Genomic DNA, 18,202 nt, shown 5'->3' on the forward strand with positions numbered 1-18,202 from the left:
CTATTGAAATTATCTATCTATCTATATATATTTTTTTCTGAGACAGGATTTCTCTGTGTAACCCTGGCTGTCCTGACACATTCTGTATTTCAGGCTGGCCACTAACACAGATATCCACCTGACTCTGCCTTCCAAGTGCTGGGGTTAAAGGTGTGTGTCACCACTGCCTGGCTGATTTATTGAAATTATTAAAAAGAGATCTTTTGGAGAAGGATATCAGATAATAGAAAATATGGAAGTTTGAATAAAGTACTATTTTTTGTAAGAGCTAAATATCATGATATATAGAAATAAAAATTTCATTTAACTTATGAAATTTCATCACATGGAAACATTACAATACCTCTTAACAGTCTCACAAATTCCATAGCATACATCAAAATTATAACTGGTATCAAATTCATCATATTCCCTTTTCATTAAAGTTGAGATAACCATGGAATATATTTTTTTGTGAATGATTGAGAAATAAGCAAGATTGTGTTGTCACCTTTAACTTTATTTTAGTTTTGCTTGAATAGATGGCTGTGTACCACATGTGTGCTTGATGTCCTTGGGGTACAGAAGAGGGTTCCAGATTCCCCTGGAACTAGAGATAGAGACAGTTGTGGGCTGACATGTGGGTGCTGGGAATCAAACTCAGGGCCTCTGGAAGACCCACAAATGCTCTTAACCACTGAGACATCTCTCCAGCCCTCTGTTGGTCACTTTTAAAACACTTTAATCTGTGTGCTTTCATTTGTGTATCTCAGGAAAAAAAAATAGGCAATTGCAAAAGATGTTAGTACCAAGTATCACTGAACAAAGGGTAAACAAGTCACTCTTTAGGTAACCTTTATGATGATTGCTACCATATTGCATTATCTGAGCTAAATATGAATAAATGGATGATCTCAAAAAGATTCAATATACAAAATTATTTATAAGGCTGGGGATATAGTGCTGTTCGTAGAGGGCTTACCTAGCATGTATGAAGCCTTGGATTCAATCCAGAGCACCATACAGACTGGGTGTGGTGGCACATGCCTGTAACATGGACTTGTTGTGGTGACACATGCCTATAATCCCAGTATTTTGGAGGTTGAGGCAGGAGGATTAAAAAGCTCATGGTCATCCTCAGATACATAAGAAGTTCGAGAGAGTCTTGGTTTCATGAAAACCTAACTTGAAAATAGACAGACAGACAGACAGACACAAATAAACACTTCAAATTATTTGTGTATGGTTATTTAATGTGCAAAATACAATGGGCATGAAATAATTTGAGTCGATGTTTTAGAATATGTGAGCATTAACAGAAAATATAGAATGAGACAAAGCAGTTTCCATGGGGCTGCCAAATAAGTTAAAATGCATTCAAGTTTACATTTAGAGTCCCTTTGTGCTACATTTTAGCAAACAGAGATCCTTAGTGACATGTATTCCCTGAGAACAAGCCAATGATTAGAAACCTGAAGATCTGCATGATGGTCCTCAAGTTGTTTGCATCCATACAAGTTCTGTATGTAAGAATTACTTCAACCATTGATTTCCATGATCCAAAGATCATTCCTTATTTGAATCTAAATTAGAGAAGTTATTTCATTGCCTTACTTTTCTATGACTTCTAGCTCCTCCTTATTTCTGCAATCTGTGGTAAAACCTCATGAGTTTTCTCAGTGCATCTTTCATGTCTCTGTTCCTTAGGGTGTAAATGAGGGGGTTGAGACTTGGAGTAATGATGGTGTAAAAGAGGGTGAGGAACTTGCCCTGGTCCTTGGAGGCCCTCTTACCTGGTTGTAAGTACATGTAGATAATAGTTCCATAGAATATGGAGACTACAGTGAGATGAGACCCACAGGTATTTATTGCTTTTTTTTGGCCTGCCCTTGACTTCATGTTGAGCACAGTTTTGGCTATGTAGGCATAGGAAATAAGAATAAGGATAAGGGGCGTAAGGACAATGACAATGCCCAGAGCAAAAACAGACATTTCAACTGCTGTGGTGTCTACACAAGCTATCTTGACCATGGCTGGCAACTCACACAAGAAATGATCCAGAAGGTTGTGTCCACATCGAGGCAAATTCACAGTGAGTGTGCATAATACTACTGAGTTGGCCAAACTAATACTCCAGACCATGACAATCATCTTGATACACAGACGTGGATTCATGATTATAAAATAGTGCAGTGGCTTACAGATAGCTGTGAAACGATCATAGGACATGACAGCCAGGAGAAGACACTCAATGGAACCTAGCCACATATACACATAAAGCTGAACAACACAGCCCACAGAGCTGATGGTCTTATCGGGTCCCCACAAGTTAACCAGCATCTGAGGGACAATGCTTGTTGTGAAACACAAATCCAGAAAAGATAAGTTCCTGAGGAAAAAGTACATTGGTGTGTGGAGATGGGGATCCAGGAGGGTCGCAAGAATGATAGCTGTGTTACCCACTAAGGTAATAACGTAAAAGAAGGTGACAACTCCAGAGAGGATCATTTCCAGTTGAGGATGGTCAGAGAAGCCAAGCAGGATAAAACCATGCAGAGCACTGTGATTCCTTGGGTCCATAGTCTTTCAGTGTTTATATTCTAGAGTCAGAAGAGTAGGAGAGGGAGGTAGAGGGGAGGTAGTGAGTAGTGTGACAAGGAGAACAAGAAATAATTTGTTAATGTAGACTATGAAAGTAACTGGTAGAATACAGAATGAGCTGCAGGGAAAAATTAGGTTAATAATTGAAAGAATTAATGCATATATGTTGCCTATTATAGTCAACTTGTCTTGTACCTGTTGAGGATCCTTTGATGGCAAATGAGTTTAATATTAGATTTTTCTTTTTATCTAGATGACCCTGAAGAATTTACTCTTATCTCAAGATGTGAACAATTCACATATATATCTGAAAATCTGGAAAAGACAGGGTTGTGAAAATAACATGACCCTCTGGTTTCTTATAAAGGTAGTTAGAGCTTAGTGAAGATACCCTTCTGCCTGGTCAGTGAAGTCGTGTATAAGTTTAGCTATTTTGTTAATGTCAGATTAAAAGCACAAATGTTCTTCATTCTTCTTTTTCTATTTCTAAGAGAACTTTGGTCCTCTAGTTTTTTTTTTTTTTTTTTTTTTTTTTTTTTTTTTTTTTTTTTTTGGTTTTTCGAGACAGGGTTTCTCTGTGTAGCTTTGCGCCTTTTCCTGGAACTCACTTGGTAGCCCAGGCTGGCCTCGAACTCACAGAGATCCGCCTGCCTCTGCCTCCCGAGTGCTGGGATTAAAGGCGTGCGCCACCACCGCCCGGCTGGTCCTCTAGTTTTTATGTAAGTATTCTAGAAGTTTTCCCTGGCCCCTTTATCTTTTTTATATACTTAGCCTTTCTTCTAACTAACTCTGATATATTTGAATACAAAATATATGTATATTGTATCTCTCACTTTAAAAAAATTTCAGCCACTATCATCCTAATCTAAACCATTATGATACCTTATCTTGATTCTTGTCTTATGCTTTTACACAATTTCAAGGTTCATTAAGGTCTTGTCATCCATGTGCTTAATATGTATCAGATGATTTTAGAAGACTGCCTTCATGCACCTGCGTGCTTTGTTACCTGTGTAAGCCTTATTATTCCTACCTTACACATTATTTTTCACATTCACTGTTTTTTTCTTTTTTCAAACATTTCAAATGTCATTTATATCTAAAACCCTGCTTCCTCTTTTTTTTGAAGATTTTTATTGTTTTTTAAATTTACCTGTTAATTCTTAGCATGTTAAACAGGCACATACATGCATTCTTCTTAGATTATTCATGTATACGGAACTCTTACAGAGAGCCAGTATGACACAGAGGTAAAGAACTTGTGTTCAAGAGTTTGAAGTCCAGAAGAAAGACACTGATTGGGTGACACATGCAAATTGCACAAAATCCTACCTGGGAACAAGCCAGGGAAGGTGAGCTTGTGAGAGCTGCAGTTTCTAAAGGAAAGTTTCCTCCCCTGCGAGGTTCTCTACCTACCCTGTTCCGGAGGTTGTGGGGCTGAAGCTTTGGTTGCTTCTGCTGAGCATGGATTACTTGCTCTGGTTCACGGGTACTTTATGGCCCTGCCATCAGTGAGTTCTCTGACTCTCCTCTTAGTGTGAATTTGTAGTACAGGGGCATGAACTTCTAAGTAGAATTAGAAACAAATTGTTCTCTGAATGTCAAGCTCTAACCGTCCATATCTGTGCCCTTTATCCTGGCGTGTTGAATCTACTTTCTTGTTATATATTTACACATCTCCTCCTATCCTATAGGGTAGGGGAGAAGCTATTTCTTGAAGAACTGTACTATGCTCACAATTCCTTTATGAATATTGTTCTCGCAGCCCGATTGTATACAGAACTGGTAATACAATTTTAACTTAGCTGTGAAACTATAAGGAGGCTGCTCACCTCTAGACAATAGTTTAAAGAGTAGAATGCTCTTTCTGTCACTATTTCTCCTCTCCTAAGCATAATAAAGCCAATTTTCACTCTTAAAAATAAATTTTTCATTTATGTCTCATCTCTTCCCATCATTTACTATGTGATACCAGAAAAACTTAAGAAAACTGCTGAGTTCAGTTGTCCATATTTTTTTTTTGTGTGTGTGAACAATAGAAACACCTATTGCTGGGGCAAAAAATCAAATGAGCAAAATTTGTAAGTGGCTTAGAATAATGCAGGGCCACCAGAATTCATATAATCATGAAAATGTGTATTAGGATTGTTTAGTATTGTCCCAAACACTGGTAAAATTCCAAGAAAGCCGACTTTATCTCCAAGGTTCTTTTCTCTATCCACTATATTACTACATGCCCCCAATATATTTATCTGTGAATTTTAACAAATAAAAACACACTGTAGTATGAGTGGAGGGGGGAGAACTGTGATTGGGATGTACTGTATGAGAGAAGAATCTATTGAAAAAAAAGCACACTCTAAATATCAGTAGAAAATCATATACAGTTATTATAGTTTTCCATTAAAATTTAAGCTTCTATTTTGTGACATTACTCAAGTGAAGTGATAGTTAGTAGTAGTCAATGAGAAAATAGTTTTATCTATACAACACTTATTCAGCTTGCTGAACATAATTTATAACATTAGTCTCTACTTTCAGGACTAATGAATTCAGCACAATTCAACAGTACTTCGACATAGATTTCTTTAGATACCCATGAGCATCTGAGGACTGCCAACATTTATGTCAAGTGAGCTATTGACCAGCATCTATTGTCCAATGTTACAAAGACAACTTGCCATCTGAACAAAAAATAACAAGTCTGCACCCTACTGTACTGTGTTGACACAATTGTGATATAGCAGATCACACATCCAATAGTGATACACAGAGAAGGCAGAAAGGAGCTTCTACAGGTGATGGATAAGATTGCAACAAAGGTCATAGTGATGGCTTCATGGGGATGTTCTTGACATTCAACAGGTGATGTATAAAATATTGTTAAAATAATTCCAGCTAAGTATGAAACTGGTGCCTCTAGTGCATCCTCATCTGCCCCTCTGCATAGATACGATATAAAAATTCTGTGTTTTGTTAGCTATGATCTTTCAAATATTTTCCATGATGATTATGAGGAAATTACTTTAAATTGTGGCCCCGATTCAAAAGTATGCACATTCACTGGACTAACTGGTTATAGTGCTAGTTACTGTTTGAAGCAGTTATGTGGAGAAAGTCATTTCATGATTTCTTTAACACTAGCTTTTCACAGTTAACTGAGCCTGAGTTTTGCTATTGATCATCCTGGACAGAAAGAAAAATGATCACCTGAGAAGTGTTGCAGTACAAACTGTCTCAGCAGAGGAACGGTAGTCTGTGCACATTGGATTTGACAGGCACACTTGTCACAAATAATGAAAATTCTTTTAAAATTGAAATCAATCTGATACTGTCATTTCTTTAATACATTTCACTATCACTATAGCTCAGAGATTAATTTAGGAAAGAATAAAAATCCTTCTGCCCTGTAAATATACAAAAAAGCCATCAATCCTTTTAGTATTTCATATCATGAAACTTAGAAATGGATCAAAAGAAGTCTGAATCTTGTCCAACTACAATTTTTTTAAGAATAAAAAATTTCAGTTCTTCATTTTTAATTACATCTATATTACTTGTTTACATTTCTGTGGTGTCAAAATGTATGAAATAAAAACAATTAAGATACAGCTTTGTGTTCTCCTCTTCTAATAATGAATAAATTCATTTTCTCCTGTATAACTTGGACAAAGAGGAATAATTTCTCTGTAGAGATCTAAAGTATTTGTTCTTACACTTCTGGGCAGAAGCCTGAATAGTCCCCTGTGTCAATTGAAGTTCTTTTCTTTCACGTCTCACATGTTTGTGGCAATCAAGAAAAACTATTTTCCAGTACTAATATCAAGATTAACATTACTGTATGGGAAAAGGCCCCTGATGTCTTACCTCTCCATTGCCAGGGTCCAGGATGTTGGAAGCAAGGCTTCAGTGTCCTTCTGCAAGGCTGCAGCTGTCTCAGCATCTCCAGGTAGCGTCTCTATGAGGCAGCTCTTCCTCATGGGGTTGCCTCAGAGACTCTCCACAGGTGACTCCAGCCCAGGGCTGCAGCTGTCATAGGCTCTCCCTGCTTCCTTTACCTCCGGATGAACATAGAAACATGTCTTGATTGTAGAGAAATGTGAATACCAACCAGATAATCCAGAACAAACACTGAGCAAAATCCACAAGTATTGTCTGGAACCCAAGAACACCAGCCTTCAGTTGACTTCCCTGAGGTGCTGTGGAGAGACAGACAGTGAAACACTGGCAGAATCACCTTGACATTTTATTAAGACAGCTTTAAGAAGTGGAAACTTGCACAGCATGCAGGGAAGCTGAAGGACAGAGGAATAAAGGATGTATTTTTAGAATTACTTCTCTAGGCTATGAATGCATTACAAATAAAATGTGTTCTCTTCATGTATATTTTGAAAACTAAGGTTATGGCAAAAATTCAGCTGTATAAAATGACCTTACCATGACACCACACACTGATGATAGGAATAAGTTTGCTTTGAGCAGATTAACTTAAATAAGGTACTGCATTTCCAATTTAAGCTACATTTCCTTCTTTTATGACTCAGTTGTTGCCTCAGATGCTCAAACTGAGAACAGTTGCCCCTGAAAGAAAGGGTGTGTGCTCCAAAGCCCCAAGCAGTAAGTTCAGTTTGATTATATTTATATTTTTGTTCAGTTGTCTTGGTGATCATGAGGCATGATTAAATACGTCAGTGCCCATTACTGCTAATTTTGTTTTTGTCTCACAGGATGCTTATTTAAACACAAGGTCCTGGACCAGTAAGGACTCTAAAGACTTTGATGAGGTAGTTGGTAATCATCAGCTGTATTATCTTCCTTGAATTATAATTCCATGTCACCAAGAATCACTTTAATAAAATGACACAAATTAATTGCCACATGATACATGATCACATGTGAATGGCTTCTTGTCACTGAGCAAGAAAAAAACTTTCACTGTTTTCCTCTGCATGAAAGTGGCCATTTTACAATGTAGTGCTTAGATGGATTAATTGTTGGGCAAGAGTTTGGGCTTGAAGTCCTTGTGGTTCCCAAGATCAATTTCATATGCTTGAGACAATTGCCTAATTGCCTATGCTTTATCTTAATGTCTGGATTGTGAAAGGAAATACCTTAAAGTTTTAGTATAAGGATTAAGTAAGGTTAAGATATACAATAATACACTGATGATTGACACATAGTAACCATGCATAGAAGTTATATTTTATTTTATTTATTAATTTATTTTTCAGCTTTTTCGAGACAGGGTTTCTCTGTGTAGCTTTGGTGTCTATTCTGGATCCTGCTCTGTAGACCTGGCTGGCCTGGAACTCACAGAGATCTGCCTTGCTCTGACTCCCAAGTGCTGGGATTGAAAGCGTGCATCCCACCGCCCAGCAGTGTATTTTATGATTTCAACCCATTGAGACATCTTAGAATGTAATAATGTTTACTTTTTATCAGTTTGTAGAAAGCTGATACCAATATTTATTAAAATGCCTAAGATAATCTTTCTCCATTTCAACCCTTTTCTTTATGGTTTTATTTATAGTATGTGGAAATTTCCTCATGTATTCTTTTTTCTCAATTGTTAGGTTCTTTGCTTTTTATTTATTTATTTTTAATAATTTTATTGTTTAAAACAATTTTAAAATACATATTTTGATTATATTCTTCCCTTCCCTCAAGTTCGTCCAGATCCTCTCCTCCTCCCTACCCACACAACTCTAAGTTCTTCCTCAAAAAACAAACCAAAAACCCAGTACAACAAGAAAGCTCCCAAATCCTACAAAACAAAATACAAGATCACCCAAAAGAGAACCAACTAACTAACAAACAGCCACCACAACAAAACCCACAAATGATAACCAAATAAAAGTACACTCACAAAAACTGTGGAGTCCATTACTTGTTGGTCAACTACTTCTGAACATGAGATCTGCCCTGGAGTGGTTGATATGTTCAGTCTCACTCTATTAGAGAAAACCAATTTTCCCTTTCCCAGTAGTTAGAAATGACAGTACCATTATTAACCTTTACTCTAGTGACATTCATTAATTCACTCGTGCATTCTTTTTCAAAAGTAACAAAATAAAATATAAGATAAAACAAAGACTATCACATCGAAGTTGGACAAGTCAGACCAACAGAAGGAAAAGAGTCCAAGAGAACGCATGAGAGTCAGAGCTCTACTCATTCACATGCTCAGGAATCCAATAAAAACACTAAACTGGAAGGCATAATGTAAGTGCGGAGGACCTGGTGCAGACCCATGCAGGCCCTGTGCATGCTGTCTCAGTCTCTATGAGTTCATATGTTGATTTAAAGGGCCTTGTTTTTTTGGTGTCCTCAATCCCCTCTGGCTCTTCCTTCTTTCCATCTCTTCTTCCACAGAGTTCCCTGAACTCTGAAGGGAGGAATTTGATATAGACATCCCATTTAGGGCTGAGTGTTTCAAGGTCTCCTGTGGTGGTATTTTAAATAAAATTGCCTGGGGTCAGAGCTATTAGAGCCATAGCAAGTGCGTGGCAGTGGTGGTGTACGCCTTTAAGGACCTGGAGGGCGGTACATACAGGCAGTGACGAGGCAGTCACATGATTGGGTTTACAACCAATCAGAAGCCAGAACAGAGAGATTAGAGACAGAGACACAGGAAGGAGGGTTCCTCTTTCGGAGAGCTCTCTTGGCTGAGGAGGATCCCTGAATCAGGAAGGGTGAGGCTCTTGGCTCTCACCTCTTGGCTTTCTTCTCTGAATTGGCTCTGTGTTTCTTATTTAATAAGACCGTTGGTTACATCTACAGTCTCCTACTTTCTGTTTAATGTCTGGCTGTGGGTCTCTATATTTGTTCCCATCTCCTACAGGAGGAAGCTTCTCTGATGATGGTTGAAGAAGGCACTGACCATATTTGTCTCTGTGGGCCTGATATATGTCTCTTAGCATGATTTTTTCTAGTTCCATTCATTTGTCTGCAAATTTCATGATGTGATTTTTTAATGGTTGAGTAATACTCACATTTCCTTAATCCATTCTTCTGTTGATGGGCAAGTAGGTTGTTTCCAATTTCTGGATATTATGAAGAAAGCAGCAATGAAGTAGAATGAACAAGTATCCCTGTGGTAGGATGAAGCATCCTTGGGGTATATACCCAAGAGTGGTATAGATGGGTCTTGAGGTAGATAAATTCTGATGTTCTGAAGGAACAGCTGCCGTATAGGTTTCCATAGTGGCTGGATGAGTTTGCATACTCACAAGCAGTGTATGAATGTTCCTTTTACTTCACATCCTCACCAGCATGAGCTATGACTTGTTTTGTTGATCTTAGCCATTCTGACAGGTATAAGATGAAATCTCAAAGTAGTTTTGATTTCTAGTTCCCTGATGGCCAAGGATGTTAAAGATTTCTTTAAGCGTTCTCAGCCATTTTGGTTTCCTCTATTAAGAATTTTCTGTTTAGATCTGTACCATTTTAAAAAATTGGGTTATTTGTTTTTGGATACCTAGTTTGTTGAATCCCTTATATATTTTGGATATTAGCCCTTATCAGATGTGGAGTTGATGAAAATCTTTTCCTGTTCTGTAGGCTGCCATTTGGAATGAAGGTGTCCTTTGACTTACTGAAGCTTTTCAGTTTCATGAGGTCCCATTTATTAATTGTTGATCTTAGTACCTGTTCACAAAGTCTTATCCTGTGCCAATGAGTCCAAGGCTACTCCCCATTTTGTCTTCTAACAGGTTCAGTGTGTCTGGGTTTATGTTGAGGTCTTTGATCTACTTGAAGTTGAGTTTCCTGCAGGGTGATAAGTTTGGATCTACTTGCACTCTTCTACATGTAGCGGTCCAGTTTGACTAGCACCATTTGTTGAAGATGTCTTTTTTTCCAGTATGTATTTCTGGCCTCTGTGTGAAAAAACCAGTTGTTCATAGGTGAGTGGGTTTAATGTCTGAGTCTTCAATTCTATTTCCTTGATCAATGGGTCTGTTTTTGTGCCAATACTATGCTGTTTTTGTTACTATAGTTTTGTACTACAACTTGAAATCCGGGATGGTGATATCTCCAGTAGTTCTTTTATTATTCAGTATTTTCTATCTTGCATTTTTTATTTTTCTATATGATGCTGAAAATGGTCTTTTCAAGACCTGTGAAGGATTGTGTTGAAATTTTAATGGAGATTGCATAGAATCTGTAGATGTCTTTAGGTATGATGGTCATTTTTACTATGTTGATTCTACCAGTCCATGAGAACAGGAGATCTCTTGATCTTCTGGTATCTTGTTCAATTTCTTCTTCTTCCTTCTCCTCTTTCTCCTCCTCATTCTCTGTTTTTTTTTTTTTTTTTTTTTTTTTGAGACAGGGTTTCTTTGCATAGCCCTGGTTGTCCTAGAACTCTCTCTGTAGACCAGGCTGACACCAAACTTGGAGACCCACCTCCCTCTGCCTCCATAGTGCTATGACTAAAGGTGTGTTACACCAGTGCCTGTCATCTTATTTAGTTTCTTTCTTCAATTACTTGAAGTTCTTATCATACAAGTTTTTCAGTTACTTGATCAGAGATACTCCAAGATATTTTATATTTTTTGAGGCTGTTGTAAATGTGTTGTTCCCCTGATTTCTTTCTCAGACCTTTTGTAATTTGTATATATAAGAACTACTGATTTTTATGAGTTAATTTTGTGTCCAGATACTTGGCTGAATGTGTTTATTAGGTGTAAGAGTTTTATGGTGGAATTTTTAGGGACACATATATGCTATTATATGTAGCACGAATCTTAAAAGTTCTTATTAATAAAAACAAACCCAGGGCCTGGTATTGGGGTGAATGCTGAAAGATCAGAGAATCAGAACAAGCCACAGCTTCCTCACCTCACAATTCCTCAGCTGATCCTGTTCCCTCAGACTGGAAGCCTGTGTGTCCTTATCCAAATAGATATCAGCTGAACTGCTTCTCAAAAGCCTGAAAGCTTAACCAGCCAAAAGCTTCTAGTTCCTGGTTTTCACGCCTTATATACCTTTCTGTTTCCTGCCATCACTTCCTGGGATTATAGGCTCTTGTTACCATGCCTAGCTGTTTCCAGTGTGGCTTTGAACTCACAGAGATCTAGATGGATCTCTGCCTCTGGAATGCTAGGATTAAAAGTATGTGTGACACCATTTTCTGGCCTCGATGTCTATCTAGTGGCTGTTCTGTTCTCTGACCCCCAGATAAATTTATTAGGATGCACAATATTTTGGGGAACACAATATCACCACAATTACATCTTCTGCAAATAAAGATATTTTGACTTCTTCTTTTCCAATATGTATCCCTTTGATCTCCTTCAGTTTTCTTATTGTTCTAGCTAAGATGTCAACTACTTTATTGGATAAGTATGGAGAGAGTGGACAACCTTGTCTTGTTCCTGATTTCAGTGGAATTGCTTTAAGGTGTGTTTCTTGGATGCAGCAGAAGGATGGATTCTGGTTTTTGCATCCATTCTGTTAATTTGTGTCTTTTGATTGGGGAATTGGGACCACTGATAGTGAGAGACATCAATAAACAGTGACTTTTGTTATTTTGTTGTTGTTATTGTTGTTTGTGTGCTTGTGTGTGTTTGTACCTGTGCTTTCCTTCTCTTGACTTTGTTGGTCTGGGATTATTTATTCCCTGTGTTTTCTTGTATGTAGTTAACCTCTTTAGGTTGGAGTTTACCTTCTATAACCTTCTGTAGGGCTGGGTTTATAGATATTGCTTAAATTTGTTTTTGTCATGTAATGTTTTATTTTCTCCATCTACAGTGATTTTTTGAAAGTTTTGTTGAGTATCATAGTCTGGACTGGTATCTGTGGTCTCCTAGAGTCTGAAGAGCATTTGTCCAGGCTCTTTTGGTGTTTAGAGTTTCCACTTAGAAGTCAGATGTAGGGGTTGGAGAGATGGCTCAGCAGTTAAGTAAGAGCACTGACTGCTCTTCCAGAGGATCCGGGCACTCACATGGAAGCTCATAATTGTCTTAACACCAGTTCCAGGGGACCTGACATCCATGGCAAAACACCAATGCACATAAAATAAAAATAAATTAAAAATTACAAGTCAGGTGTAATTCTAATACATCTTTATATCTTACTTGATCTTTTCCCCCTGCAGCTTTTAATATTCTTTCTTTGTTTTGTACGTTTGGTGCTTTGATTGTTATTATACTGAGTGAACTTTCTTTTCTGATCCAGTCTATTTGATGTTCTGTGTGCTTCCTGTACTTTGATAGTGATATCCTTCTTTAGGGAAGGTCTGTTGGAGAGCGGGGCCTGGGACTGGTGGATTGAACTTGAAGGAATGGAGAGAGAGAGATGAAGATCTGAAGTTAACCTACCTGCTTCTCTGAAAAGACTGGCCAGAGAGTTCCCAGGGATTTGCCCACAGGAATTAGGAAAATTTTCTTCTATGATTTTATTGACAGTATTTTTCTGTGCATCTGACTTATGTTTCTTCTCCTTCTTCTATTTCTATTATTCTCAGATTTTGCCTTTTTATAGTATCCCAGACTTTTTGGAAGCTTTGTGCTAGGAGTTTATTAGATTTAACATTTTCTTGATCAATTAATCTATTTCTTCTATTGTGTCTTCAATGAGTGAGATTCTCTCTCCTATCTCTTGTATTCTGTTGGTGAAGATTGCCTTCACCAACTGAAGGAACCAGCTTGTTTCTGTTGGAATTTCTAAAATTTCTTTTCCCGATTTCTCTCTGTTTATTGATTCTATATCCATTTTCAGGTCTTTAATGGTTTTATTCATTGTTTCCATTGAATGTTTATTTGTATTTTCATAGATTCCTTTAAGGGTTTTATTTTTTCTCCTTTAAAGAACTCTATTAAATTCATAAAGGATGTTTTAAGGTCTTTTATTTGTCTTTCAAATATGTTGGAATATTCAGGGCCTGCTATGGTAGGGTTGCTGGTTCCTAGTGAAGACATATTTTTTCTGGCTGTTATTAATTTTGTTTTTGCACTAGTGTATAGGCATTTTGGATTGGGAAGATTGTAATTCTAGGTGCTGATATCTGGTGTTGTTTTTGTTGGGTGGGTGTTTTGTTCCTTGGTTTCTGTTTCCTCTCTGGTTGGTAGGAGAGTGTGGTGGCTGTGTGCTGCCTGTAGGAAAATACATTGGGGGTCTTGATAGGTTTGGCCACTGGGGATTCCAAGTAAAATGTATTTCTGGGTATTGGGACCTGAAGCTTAGTTATGAGGATGGGCTGGGGGCAGTGGTGGGGCTTCACAAGAGGGAGGAAAGCTAGATGTTCCACCAGGATCTGCTTTTCAGTTCTCTGGCAATGGGGACAGGGGGTGAGGAGAAGGCACAGAAGGTCTGCTAGAGGTTGAGGTATGAGACTGAGGGATTGGGCTTGGAGGAATGCAAGGAAAAGTGAGGATCTGCAGTTAGTCTACCTGCTTCCCTTGAAGGAGTGGTCTTTGGGTTTTTAGGGTGTCCCTGCTGGAGTTGGGGGCTAGAGTAAAACAACAAGTTGGGGGAAGGAAGTTAGGAGGGGAAGATCTGTGGGATCCACTAGAGATGAGGTGGGGATTGAGGCTGCAGCAGGTGTTTTGCTGCAGAGGTGGGGAAGAGACAGGGGGATTGTACTTGGAGGAATGGAGGGAGAGGTAAAGATCTGGTTAGCCTCTATACCTTCTCCTTAATGTATAAGCACTGAAAAGTATTAATCTTCTTATGTGGAGCTTTTGCCAGTGTGGCAAATCTCATGAATGTTGACATGATTCCTTGTTCAAAGAAGCAATTTATTAAAGTGAATATTTGACTTAGCCATCATCATTATTATTTATTTTCATTTGCATCTCCAGTCAAAGGCTATTCATGTCAGATCATGCTGATTAGCTCACCTAGGCATTGATTAATTCCTAGAAGTTCATCTGCGTGCTTTCATTTACACATCTCAGAAAAAAAAAGGCAATTGCAAAAGATGTTATTACCAAGTATCACTGAATGAAGGGTAAACAAGTCACTCTTTAAGTGGCCTTTATGATGATTGCTGCCATAATATTGCATTATCTGAGCTAAATATGAATAAATGTTTGGATGATTAAAAAAGATTCAATATACACAATTGTTTATAGGCCTGGGGGTATAGTGCTGTTGGTAGAAGGCTTACCAATCCAGAGCACCATACATACTGGGTGTAGTAGCACATGGCTGTGACATGGACTTGTTGTGGTGACACATGCCTATAATCCCAGTATTTTGGAGGTTGAGGCAGGAGGATCAAGAAGCTCATGGTCATCCTCAGATACATAAGAAGTTCGAGAGAGTCTTGGTTTCATGAAAACCTGACTCAAGAATAGACAGACAGACAGACAGACAAATAAACACTTCAAATTATTTGTGTATGGTTATTTAATGTGCAAAATACAATGGGCATGAAACAATTTGAGTCAATGTTTTAGAATATGTGAGCATTAACAGAAAATATAGAATGAGACAAAGCAGTTTCCATGGGGCTGCCAAATAAGTTAAAATGCATTCAAGTTTACATTTAGAGTCCCTTTGTGCTACATTTTAGCAAACAGAGATCCTTAGTGACATGTATTCCCTGAGAACAAGCCAATGATTAGAAACCTGAAGATCTGCATGATGGTCCTCAAGTTGTTTGCATCCATACAAGTTCTGTATGTAAGAATTACTTCAACCATTGATTTCCATGATCCAAAGATCATTCCTTATTTGAATCTAAATTAGAGAAGTTATTTCATTGCCTTACTTTTCTATGACTTCTAGCTCCTCCTTATTTCTGCAATCTGTGGTAAAACCTCATGAGTTTTCTCAGTGCATCTTTCATGTCTCTGTTCCTTAGGGTGTAAATGAGGGGGTTGAGACTTGGAGTAATGATGGTGTAAAAGAGGGTGAGGAACTTGCCCTGGTCCTTGGAGGCCCTCTTACCTGGTTGTAAGTACAGGTAGATAATAGTTCCATAGAACATAGCCACTACAGTGAGATGAGACCCACAGGTATTCATTGCTTTTTTTTGGCCTGCCCTTGACTTCATGTTGAGCACAGTTTTGGCTATGTAGGCATAGGAAATAAGAATAAGGATAAGGGGCGTAAGGACAATGACAATGCCCAGAGCAAAAACAGACATTTCAACTGCTGTGGTGTCTACACAAGCTATCTTGACCATGGCTGGCAACTCACACAAGAAATGATCCAGAAGGTTGTGTCCACATCGAGGCAAATTCACAGTGAGTGTGCATAATACTACTGAGTTGGCCAAACTAATACTCCAGACCATGACAATCATCTTGATACACAGACGTGGATTCATGATTATAAAATAGTGCAGTGGCTTACAGATAGCTGTGAAACGATCATAGGACATGACAGCCAGGAGAAGACACTCAATGGAACCTAGCCACATATACACATAAAGCTGAACAACACAACCCACAGAGCTGATGGTCTTATCGGGTCCCCACAAGTTAACCAGCATCTGAGGGACAATGCTTGTTGTGTAACACAAATCCAGAAAAGATAAGTTCCTGAGGAAAAAGTACATTGGTGTGTGGAGATGGGGATCCAGGAGGGTCGCAAGAATGATAGCTGTGTTACCCACTAAGGTAATAACGTAAAAGAAGGTGACAACTCCAGAGAGGATCATTTCCAGTTGAGGATGGTCAGAGAAGCCAAGCAGGATAAAACCATGCAGAGCACTGTGATTCCTTGGGTCCATAGTCTTTCAGTGTTTATATTCTAGAGTCAGAAGAGTAGGAGAGGGAGGTAGAGGGGAGGTAGTGAGTAGTGTGACAAGGAGAACAAGAAATAATTTGTTAATGTAGACTATGAAAGTAACTGGTAGAATACAGAATGAGCTGCAGGGAAAAATTAGGTTAATAATTGAAAGAATTAATGCATACATGTTGCCTATTATAGTCAACTTGTCTTGTACCTGTTGAGGATCCTTTGATGGCAAATGAGTTTAATATTAGATTTTTCTTTTTATCTAGATGACCCTGAAGAATTTACTCTTATATCAAGGTGTGCATTCTTCACATGCATATTTGAAAGTTTGAAAAAGACAGGGTTGTAAAATAACGTGACCTTTTGGTTTCTCTTTTTTTAATATGCAAATTATTTTTATTAGTCTAAATCTCAAAGAATAGGCATTTTGAGGCTATAACTTAGTTCAGAGTGCAGGTAAGGAATAGAATAGATAAAAAGTTCATGTGATGGAAGATTTTAATCTCACCATATTTCTAAAGTCCATTCTACTGGCTCTTCTGTGTTCGTTCTTTTCTTTTTTTTAATTAAGAAATTTTTTATTCATTTTATTTGGTTTCTTTTTTCTTTTTTTTTTTTTTTGGTTTTTCGAGACAGGGTTTCTCTGTGTAGCTTTGCGCCTTTTCCTGGAACTCACTTGGTAGTCCAGGCTGGCCTCGAACTCACAGAGATCCGCCTGCCTCTGCCTCCCGAGTGCTGGGATTAAAGGCGTGCGCCACCACCACCCGGCTTTATTTGGTTTCTTATAAAGGTAGTTAAAGCATAGTGAAGATACTCTCCTACCTGGTCAGTGAAGTCGTGTGTAAATTTAGCTGTTATGTTAATGTCAGATTAAAAGTAAAAGTATTCCTCAATCTTCTTTTTTTTCATTTCTAAGAGAACTTTGGTGTAGCATGAATGTTAAAGAGTCTTATTAATAAAATCAAACCTGAGCCAGGTAATGGGGTGAACACTGGAAGGTCAGAGAGACAGAACAAGCCACAGCTAACCTCACCTGGCCAACTTCTCAGCTGGTCTTGTTTCCTCAGACTGGAAGCTTCTGTGTCTTCATCCCAATGGCTCTTAGCTGAACTGCTGCTCGAAATCCTGAATGCTTAACCAGCCAAATGCCTAACCAGCCAAATGCCTCTAGTTTCTGGTCCTCATGCCTTATAAACCTTTCTGCTTTCTACCACCACTCCCTGGGATTAAAGGCTGCTTTCTGGGATTAAAGACGTGAGTCACCATGCCTGGCTGTATCCAATGCGACCTTGAACTCACAGAGATCCAGAGGGATTTCTGTCTCTGGAATGCTAGGATTAAAGGCGTGTGCTAGCATTTTCCTAGACTAAATATCTTGTGGCTTTTCTGTTCTTTGACCCCAGATAAGTTTATTAAAGTACACAATATTTTGGGGAACACAATATCACCACGGTTGGTCCTCCCGTTTTTTGTAAATGATCTAGAAGTTTTCCCAGGCCCCATTATCTTTTTTTTTTTTTTCAGTTTTTTGAGACAGGGTTTCTCTGTGTAGCTTTGAGCCTTTCCTGGAACTCACTTGGTAGCCCAGGCTGGCCTTGAACTCACAGAGATCCGCCTGGCTCTGCCTCCCGAGTGCTGGGATTAAAGGCATGTGCCACCACCGCCTGGCTCCCATTATCTTTTTATGTACTCAGCCTTTCTCCTAACTAAAGCTGATATATTTGAATGTAAAAATAAACATTATATCTTTCACTTTAAAAAAGTTTCAGCCACTATCATCCTAATCTAAATCATTTTAATACCTTGTTTTGATTGTTGTCTTATGCCTTTACACAATTTCAAGGTTCACTAAGGTCTTGTCACCCATGTGCTTAACATATGTCAGCTGATATTAGAAGTACTCTCATTTTAGAAAACTGCCCTGAAACAC

The 18,202-nt window shown here is 38.3% G+C and overlaps 2 protein-coding genes across 2 annotated transcripts; both read right to left on the reverse strand.

Annotated features, from left to right (window-relative positions):
- Positions 1–1,617: 1,617 nt before the first annotated feature.
- On the reverse strand, positions 1,618–2,559 carry LOC128104409 (olfactory receptor 2W1). The gene has a single exon (XM_052729312.1). It carries the CDS (start codon positions 2,557–2,559, stop codon positions 1,618–1,620), a length of 942 nt encoding a protein of 313 aa, XP_052585272.1.
- Positions 2,560–15,322: 12,763 nt separating this feature from the next.
- LOC128104516 (olfactory receptor 2W1-like) lies at positions 15,323–16,264 on the reverse strand. The gene has a single exon (XM_052729485.1). The coding sequence runs from the start codon at positions 16,262–16,264 to the stop codon at positions 15,323–15,325; it is 942 nt and encodes a 313-aa protein (XP_052585445.1).
- Positions 16,265–18,202: the final 1,938 nt, after the last annotated feature.

This window comes from Peromyscus californicus, unplaced genomic scaffold (assembly GCF_007827085.1).
Source record: "Peromyscus californicus insignis strain IS unplaced genomic scaffold, ASM782708v3 Scaffold_8__1_contigs__length_139910024, whole genome shotgun sequence".
Taxonomy (NCBI): domain Eukaryota; kingdom Metazoa; phylum Chordata; class Mammalia; order Rodentia; family Cricetidae; genus Peromyscus; species Peromyscus californicus.

Excerpts from the sequence above, each read along its gene's own strand:
- LOC128104409 (XM_052729312.1), bottom strand. The coding sequence starts at position 2,559 with ATGGACCCAAGGAATCACAGTGCTCTGCATGGTTTTATCCTGCTTGGC.
- LOC128104516 (XM_052729485.1), bottom strand. The coding sequence starts at position 16,264 with ATGGACCCAAGGAATCACAGTGCTCTGCATGGTTTTATCCTGCTTGGC.